The sequence below is a fragment of the Camelus ferus genome, chromosome 21, assembly GCF_009834535.1.
Source record: "Camelus ferus isolate YT-003-E chromosome 21, BCGSAC_Cfer_1.0, whole genome shotgun sequence".
NCBI classification, from domain to species: Eukaryota; Metazoa; Chordata; class Mammalia; order Artiodactyla; family Camelidae; genus Camelus; species Camelus ferus.
The window spans coordinates 23,386,181-23,395,280 of record NC_045716.1 but is presented as its reverse complement, the minus strand read 5'-3'; the positions used below and the strand labels follow the sequence as shown (position 1 = coordinate 23,395,280).

At 47.2% G+C, this 9,100-nt stretch overlaps 1 protein-coding gene across 1 annotated transcript; it reads left to right on the top strand.

Moving 5' to 3' along the window:
• The first annotated feature begins 7,688 nt into the window (after positions 1–7,688).
• Positions 7,689–8,866, top strand: SPRR4 (small proline rich protein 4). The gene is made up of 2 exons (XM_032464771.1): positions 7,689–7,733; positions 8,536–8,866. The coding sequence occupies exons 1-2, from the start codon at positions 7,689–7,691 to the stop codon at positions 8,755–8,757; spliced, it is 267 nt and encodes an 88-aa protein (XP_032320662.1). The 3' UTR covers positions 8,758–8,866.
• Positions 8,867–9,100: the final 234 nt, after the last annotated feature.

Sequence of the window (9,100 nt, the reverse complement as noted above, 5' to 3'; positions counted from 1 at the left end):
GGTCCCTTATCTCAACCACCATCACACAGGCCCCTCTCTCTGACCTGAGGGACAATCTCAGCCCCAGGGCCCAAGGCTCAGGAACAGTCAGGCTCCCCAGTGGGCAAATGTCCTCTTGCCCCAAACATCTTCTTACAGGAAGAGAGCCACTGACCCACCATGGCTGCCTCTGGCTGGTCTTTGCTTAAAGTTACATCCACTAGCTCAGTTGACCAGGAACGGAAATCACATAGTACCAACAAGAAAAAGAAATAAAATTAAGAAATAGTTGTCCAGCTCACAAGATACACTCCTTAGGTGGGGGCTCCTGTAAAAGCATCCTCTTTTGTTTTGTGCTATTAGTCCCATGTTCCCAAAGGGGCTTCCTTTGCTCTGCTCTAACAGGATTTGTTTTTCAAATTTAGCCATCAACTTACAAACCAGCCAGCCAGTCAGCAAATCATTTGGTTGACCACTCAATCAGTCAGCTGATCAGTTGTTCAGTGAGCTAGGCAGTCAGCTAGTTTGTCAGCTCATTTCTTGTTTATACACTTACTTACTCACTTCCTCCCTCCGTCTTTCACTCACTCACTGACTCACTCACTCAACAGCATCCTTTAGTCATCGGGCCACCCACTCACCAACTAGCTAGTCTATCCAGGTACCAATTTTTACCGAGTGTAAGTTCTGTCCTAAACATCTTTCCTGCTTTTAGGAAGCTTGCAATTTGGTTGGATATAAAGAAACACACACACAAACATAAACATCCTGGCCTCTTATGGTGATGGATGATTTGAACATCGATCTTCAAGTCTGGGGGATATAAAGACAATGTGCGTGGCTGAGATAAACAGGGAGAGCAACTTAGAGAGGGCAAGCATCAACCCGAACCTGAAAAGCTGGATTAGTCCACAGAGCATCTTGGCACTTCACTGGTTCTGCCAACGAGTATGTCTAATGTTGTGTTTGCCATTCAGTTCATTTACTTATAAATCATTCACCTCTTCATTTATGAATTCATAGTTTTGTTTATATTTGTGGAGTGAATATAATAGGTGTTTAGCTAGTAAGAGGGGTAGAAGATAAACACATGAATATACGGTAAGGATGGGACAGCTCCTACCATCAAGGAACTTGTATTTGATGCCAAGGTAAATACACAGTGTTATAATTTATATGTATATCAAGTCAAAAATTAGATGAAAAGAGCTTTAAATAGGTATACATTTTTTAAAAATGATACAAATGAACTTATTTACAAAACAAAAAGAGACTCACAGACATAGAAAATAAACTTATGATTACCAAAGGGGAAAGGGTGGGGAGGGAAAAATTAGGAGTTTGGGATTAGCAGATACACATTACTGTATATAAAATAGATAAGCAATAAGGTCCTGCTGTATAGCACAGGGAACTATATTCAATATCTTGTAATAACATATAATGAAAAAGAACATATATCCATATATATGTATGTATAACTGAATCACCATGCTGTATACCAGAAACGAACGCAACATTGTAAATCAACTACACTTCAATTTTTTAAAAAGCTGTGGGAGTTGAGCAGAAGAGGAAAACACTTCTTTTGGGAGAGAATAAGGAAAGAGGTCACGGAGAAAGCGATGTTGCCGGCCAGAGCCAGAGCCGAACTCAAGATCAGCTGTTGATCGCTCGAAAGCAATGAGCTTTTTCATTGAGAGACAATGTTTGAGAGACAAGAGTTGGTGAAAAGAGAAAGATGCTTTCTTCAGGGAGCCCGAAACCTGAGAAGGTGATGGAGCAGCATCCCAAAGCCCATCTCTGAGTTGTTGATCAGAGCGCAAGAGGTTTTAAAGGAAAGCTTCACGGATGCACAGGGACGCGATGTGCAGAACAGCGCAGTCAGCTCCAACAGTCTTCTTGAAACTAGTCTGGTCAGCGTCATCTTGATCTTTTTAAGCACAGCTAATCTTCAACTCCAGAGTCAGTTTGTTCCCATTTTCTTGAGGCCAGCTCCTGGAGTTATTGTCCAGGTCATGGATTCAGTGCTGCTCAAGATGGAGCAGCTTGTGTCCTGGCTACAGTCTGGTTGCCATGCGGTGAGCCTTCTCCCTCTGGTGGTGATTTTAGTAGCTGCACAACAAATCAGGAATGTGTCTCAGACAGTTATGTCCTTCAGGAAGGAACTAGGGATTCTGTGACTACAATACGGCTGATTTACTGTTTCAACTGCTACCAGTTCTCCAGGCCTAACTACTTTTTGTGTCACTGCATGTCTACATCCTTTCAATCATTAATTCTTAAGCCAGGCATTTGTGACTCACGGGAGGCCTCTGGGAGAATAAAGCCTTTTTCTGCAAACAAGAAATGGTCGACATTGAAGGGCTTTGGTCCCTCAGAGGACCCCATAGGGTCCTGCTCGGTTTCAGCAATATTTTAAATGGTAATTAAAGGTGACCTTGAATCTCACTGGGAAATTTGGTAGTAGAGTGCCGTCACAGAGCAAATGGTTTGAGGCAAGAAAGCATGAGGAGAGTTTTGGAAACAGCAATCACGCTAACAGCTGTGTTAAGGAAAGGTGGGAGCTCAGATGGGAATTCTAGGTGGGATCAGCTTGTGCAGGATTTTTAAACAATGTGTATCTTCTCTCCTCCTTCAAGTCCCTCAATAATTCTCACTCATAAATCCTAGCAGATCACTCCCTGCTTTAGGCTAAGCCAGGGATGCCTCCGTCTGCCTCTCAGGGCAGACATCTCTAATCGATATCAGCACTCTTGCCGGTGGAGCCTGAACTCAGTCCTCTCAATTCACTACCGATTTCACTGGGATGAAACACAGTTGCCCTCCCAGACTTAACCATACGTTTACAGAATGTTAGCCCTCAGTGGGATCTCAGAGGAAATTTTATCCCATCTCCTCATCTTGGAGAACAGAAAAATTGAGGCCCAGAAAAGTTAAAGGGTGTGCCCGAGATCTCACAGGCAGTGAGGGGTGAGTGTCAGTAGGGCTATTTCTCTGCTCCCTTGGCTCCTTCCCTCTGTCTCTAAGGACAGTGTCATGTCCAAGGAGAGGGTGATTAGTGTGTCAGCACCACCTGACTTCCAAGAGGCTGACCTTGGCACTCTACCCAGAGATGGATGCTTTGCTCACCCTCTCCCCTTCCACCGCCAGTCTTTGACTTCCACACGTGAGTCTATGGGTGTTCTGTTGGAATGAACCTCTCACCAGGTCCAGGACTTTATTTCCCTCTTTATGTAACTCCTAGGGCTGTGGAGGGTCTTCCAGAAAGGTATCCTAGGGGGATGAAGGGTGGAGGGAGGAGATAGATAAATTAATCACACATTTCTGGAGACTCACCCCCTCACTGTTTCCTCTCCATGGGACTTCTTTTAATACTACGATGCAGAATACCTAATATTAGTATCGGAGCATCTAATTTGCAAATAGATAAATCAGAGGGTGAAATGAGTCATGTTTAAAATGGATTTCCCAGATGAAAAAAAGTTCTCTTTAAGTGGCATCTTCTAGAACATTTGTTGACAGATTGTTAAGTAATCAGTGGAGGTTAAGTCGAAACCAAAATGTTCTAAGCCATGACCGCTGGTTAAGTATCAACCAGAAATTAAGATAAAGCAAATGTCACATGATTATAATTTTTCAAGTGAGATGATATTTGCAGTTTGCTCAGTTAGATTCCACATATAAGCAACATCATATGATGTTTGTCTTTCTCTCTCTGACTTTCTTCGCTTAATATGATTATCTCCAGGTCCATCCATGTTGCTACAAATGGCAGTATTTCATTCTTTTTTATGGCTGAATGATATTCCATTGTGTGTGTGAGGGTGTGTGTGTGTGTATCACATCTTCTTTATCCAGTCATCTGTTGGTGAACATTTAGGTTGTCTCCATATCTATTTTGCTGGATAAACAGCTTAAACATAGGAATGCTGGCAGCCCCAAACCTCCACTGTTCTCTCTACCAAGCACAGTCCTCCCCTCCTAAAAGCCTCTCATGAGTAATCCACAGCTCTCCTTTGTGTCTTACTTTGTTTCAGTCTTGGAAATAGCATGATAAATAGGTTCTATGCATCTCCAGATGGCGCCATCAACAACCCTTCTTTTCCCCCAAAGCCTAGAGACAAAGGTGCCTGGGTGAATATGAATCCAAAGGGAGAATTAGGTGATTAGCATTGTCCCTGGCAGAGTCCCCTCCCAGTGTCAGGTCTCTGCTGCCTGGTCACCCCATTGTTTGTCTGCAGGGTGGGGCTGGGATTTCTCAAGCTTTGACTCACCTTTGGAAATGAGTCTTGCCTGTGCCCTCCCCTCCCTGATGGAGTCATGGGCACACACCTGCTCTCAGGTGTCTTCTCCCTAGAGAGGCAAGATGCACAGCCTGGCTTCCTGATTTCAATAAAGTATGGTCCTCTGAGGATGGGAGAGCAGTTGCAGGACTCACAAAGGGCCAGATGACAGTCTGGTGTCCGGCCAGGCTGGGGCAGTGGGGGTGCGAGCGGGCACTACAGAGCCATCATTCTGCATAGCTTCTTGGACCCACCTCGCCTGGAGGAGTTGTCTACATGGGGTGGTTTGAGGGGCGCCAGGAAGTCTCCTCTCCTCCTTTGAAAGAATCCACTCCCCTAGCCAGTCAGGTTGTCTGGAAAGGAGCCATTACAGATTTAAGAGGCTTGGGTGGGCTCTCATTTCTGGATTCCAGATCCAGCCGCCATCAAAGCCACAATTTTTCCATCTATAAAATTTATAATACAATTAGCTTTTGTCATAGAGGGTTGTGAAAATGTTATATAGAGGTGCTTTCTAAGGTTTAATGACTAATAAAAATGCACCTTGCCTGGACCATAGGGGAGAGGGATCAGTTAGGGTCTTTAAGAGAAAGGAGGGTGACAGGCTTGGTGGGAAAGATAGTGCCTGCATGCCAGAGAGGAAAGAGAATGGGGGACTGGTGCAAGAGGTGGAGACCACCAGAACAAGCTTCCTAACTTTGCCAGGAAGTGGCCCAGTGCTGTGAGCACTACAACAGACTAAAAATTGCTGTGAAGTCAGGAAACCTGTGATCCAACCCCAGCTTTGACATTAATCTTGTGTGACCTTGGGTCAAGCATGTCTTCATTCCAAGTCTCAGCTTCTCCCTCTATAAAGCAGGGATAATGCGGCCACCAGGGAAGTTGAGTGCCAGGGTTTAGAAAAGTCTAACATGTTAGATGCATCTAAGTTTGATTGACTCTTGGATATTAATGACCCAGAGGATACGGCCATCTCGAGGCCAGTCTTGTTTAGGTATCCATAACCCACACCCCACCTCGAAGCATCCTGTGAGGTGATAGTTGTGTTATAAGCTGAGGTTTATCACTAGATAGAATCCTCAGAACTGAGCAGGAGTTGTTGACAAACAAAGTAAGAGGCCAATGAGCAGACCAGGAAAATAAGAAGTAAGGTTTATTGTAGAGAAGATACATGGGTGATCGAGACAGTAGGGCGGGCTCAATCCACCCCTTCCTGAGCAGTCACACATACACTGACGCCTTCTAGGTGATTGTGAGAACATCTTGACCTGTGTCCACATCCAGTCCGTCCTGCTGCAGGTTTCCCTTTTAGAAGGTTTGCATCAGAATGGAGATAATGGTGTGGAAACAGGGAAGAGGTGGGTGTAGGCAGCGGTGGTGTTCATCTCGAAGGTGGAATGCAAATCCTGGAATCTGGAACCCAGAATGTTTCATTCTTAAAGTTGTTAAGCTTGGGAGAGGGTGGAGAAGGAGGTCTGGCCTGGACAGGAAATTCAAGAAAGAGTTAATTTTTAAGCAAGGCTGACCCCCTAAAATAATCAATGTTCGGCCTATATATGACAGGAAACTCAGAAAAGATCATTAGTCATGGCCCCCACCCAGCGACAGTCACTTGTCCACAGCGGAGACGCCAGCCACTGTAATGCAGGAGAAACGAGCCCTGGGCCAGGGCCCCCACCCAGCTCCACCCCTACTCGCTGCGTGCTGTTGAGCAAGTCAGTTAACTTCTTTAGATCTACTTGTTTAAACTATAAAATCAGATTTGCCCTACCCAACAGAATTGCCATGACGCTTAAATAAGGCAAGGGGTTTGAAAAATGCTTTTGAAGGGACTTTTAGATATTTCCATCACTTTTCAGGCAGCCTTATGCTTTGCTCTGGTAATGACAGAAATAAACACATCAATGGACTTTAGTTGACAGGATCCTGAGGTTTGAGGCAGTGGCCCCCAAATCCTGTGTTTCCCCATCCCAGGGGCTAGGAGGCCGAGTGCAGGACCAGGGCTCCTCCCTCCCAACTGAATAAGTCCTGGAGTCAAGTTGCCAGATTTAGCAAATAAATTCAGCCTACCTAGTTATATTTAAATTTCAGATAAGCAACAAGGAATTTTGTAGTATGTCTCATGCGATACTGGGGACATACTTAATACTGAAAAAATTCTGTTTATCTTAAATTCAAATTTAACTGGGTGTCTTTTATTATCTGGAAACTCTACCCCAGAGGCCAAATTCTACCCAACCCTCTTTCACCACCACTAATACCCACGGCAGTCTGACTCCCGGTGGGCAGGTGGGACACAACACCGCCGCGGAGATTGAGCCTGGGGGCGCCATTCCCATCCTTCTACTTGTAACCATGGCATCACCTTATAGGAGCTACAATGGGAAACTGAAACAATGGGCTCGAGGCTGACCTCAGGGCACCGTGATCGCTCAGGAAACCGCAGCAGTAGCAGAAAAGGTGATGTTCCTGCTTTTGTTGGAAGTGCCCCAAGCCCACATTCCCCCTCCTCTTCTTCCTTCCTCAATGTCTCTGATAACTCCAAGTCTGCAAACAGAGCTTCAGATTTGTTCTGTTTTGAAAAGCTTTCAAGCTCTTGAGCAAACGCCTTAGGTGGATGGAGTCAGCTCCAGAAGACTGGGACCTGCAATGCTGGGATAGCTGGTGGGTGGTTTTCTTCAAAACAGGCCAGTGAGGCGAGTCTCCGGAGGAAGAGCAGGTGGGAGACGTGGGTGAGGAGTCCCCTGGGAGGTGGTGATCAGGGCTGTGCCAAGCGCCTGGGGCAGGTTAGGAGCCCTGATAAGGTGGCCAGGAGTAGCTGACATGGACCTATGTTCAGCCTCCTCTTCTAGGGTCTGGTTTGCGCCTCCGGTAAGTGGTAATTCATTTGTCCTCCTGGGATCTGCTGGGCCCTTTCCTGCTCTTTGATCTGCCTTGAGCAGCTAGGCCAAGATCCTCTCTGGGTGATCAGAGAAACGACATAAGCCTCGTGACAATTAAGGAAATGTCACACTAATTGTTACTCAGGAAACTCAGTCTCCATTCCGCACCAATGCTACGTGTGACTAATTTCCTCACTCTGGGTTTGAGGGGTTTTCTCACTGAGGGGAGACATTTAGAGCTGTAGCATTTTATAGCAATCCTGTGCCTCCTCCGAAGCCTTTTGCACCCTTCCTGCCTTGTCAGCCCTGCCAGCGAGCTTTCTCAACCTCTGCTTTTAGCTTTACAGAAACGGGTACAATGAATATTGTGTTTTACACTGTGCAGCCTCACTGTCAGAACTGCCAGCTGGGGCCTGTACTTGCCATTTATAAGTACAAGCTTAGAAGACCAGGAATGATGCCTACAAAGAAAACCAGAGACACACGTCAGAGCCGGGAAGGCCTCAGAGACTTTCCAGATCAACATCCTCCAAATAAAGGCATGGAGGTCCAGAGACGTCAGGTGGCCCAGGGGTGTGCCTGGCAGGTGGGCGGCAGGTTTGGCTCTGGAACCCACACCTGTGCCTCCCTGGCCAGTGCTCTTTCCTCTGAACCAAGCTGCCTCTTGGTAAACCATCCTCCTGCCATCCCTGGCCTCCAGTGATCTAGTTGGCCTTCAGTTCCCCAGTTCTCCTTGGAGGGTTAGAACCACTATCCCACAGCTACAGTAAATAACCTGCCTTACCATTTAAAAAAAGGAAAAAAAGGAGTTGCCCTAGCACCCCAAGGTTAAGTCAGGGATAGCACCAGGATTAGAACTCAGGCCTCTGGGGTCCCAGGACCAGCTCTCCCCAGCCCCATCACTTCTACACCACGATGCTTCTCTCTAATACAGACTGCTCCTTCCCCCTTCCTCGTGCCTTTCCACCTTTTCCCACGCCCATTGTGTGCCCTTCCCAAGGTAGACAGTTGGCATTGCCAACCCATCAGCCAAGATCTCATGCCTTGATCTGGTAAAATATCTGGGTCACCTTGACTCAGAACCTCATCTTATTTCCTGTTAAGACTAAGATAAAAAAAAATGATGCATTCAGTTGGGTCAGGAGTCCGTGCGAGGGTGAAGGAAGCTAGGAAATCAGAGCAGCCGAGGTAAAGGAGGAAAGAGAAAGAAAGATCCCAGTAAGTGCATGTGAATCCACCCATTAATCAGCTCAGGGCTGCTAACCACTTAGCACATCCTTGGCTGCTGGAGAAAACACTCTTTAGGAGTCAGGAGGGAGAGGAGACGGAGAAAACCCTGTGCCCAGGCTTCTTCTAGGCTCAGCTGTCCTGCCGCCACGTCTTCCCAGTGGCAAGAGCAGCGCCGGCGCCCGCCCTGGACGGCCCAGCAGCAGCAGGTGAAGCAGCCCTGTCAGCCACCCCCTGTCAAATGTCAGGAGACATGTGCACCCCAAACCAAGAACCCGTGTGCTCCCAAGGCCAAGAAGCAATGCCCACCCAAGGGCGCAGCCATCCCAGCCCAGCCGAAGTGTCCCTCAGCCCAGCAGGCCCCCAAGAGTAAACAGAAGTAAGGATGGACTGAGATACCACAGGCCCACCATCCGGGCTACCAGATGTAGCTCCTCCTCCTCCTGCTTCTCCTCCCCCAGCCCCAGGATTTGCCCTCCTCTCCTGCCTCCTCCTGCCCAACGAAGCACTGTCAGGATTTCCTCCCACTGAGCCCCTCATCACATGCACCCCCTTGTGCCCTGTCTTCTTCTCTATCCCACTCTGATGCTCTCCTGGGTGGACATGAGCGAGGCCTCATCCTCGCCAGCCTCCCCTTTGGTCACAGCTAGGATTCCCTCCCCGAGCTTCTTTCCTGTGTCCTCCCCTAATGAATCTGTGCTTCGCATCATTGTCTGTGTCCTGGCC

Bases quoted from the DNA above. Each gene is read 5' to 3' on its own strand.
- SPRR4 (XM_032464771.1), top strand. From the start codon at position 7,689: ATGGAGGTCCAGAGACGTCAGGTGGCCCAGGGGTGTGCCTGGCAG. The intron at 7,734-8,535 runs GTGGGCGGCAGG...ACGTCTTCCCAG, and splicing joins CCCAGGGGTGTGCCTGGCAG to TGGCAAGAGCAGCGCCGGCG.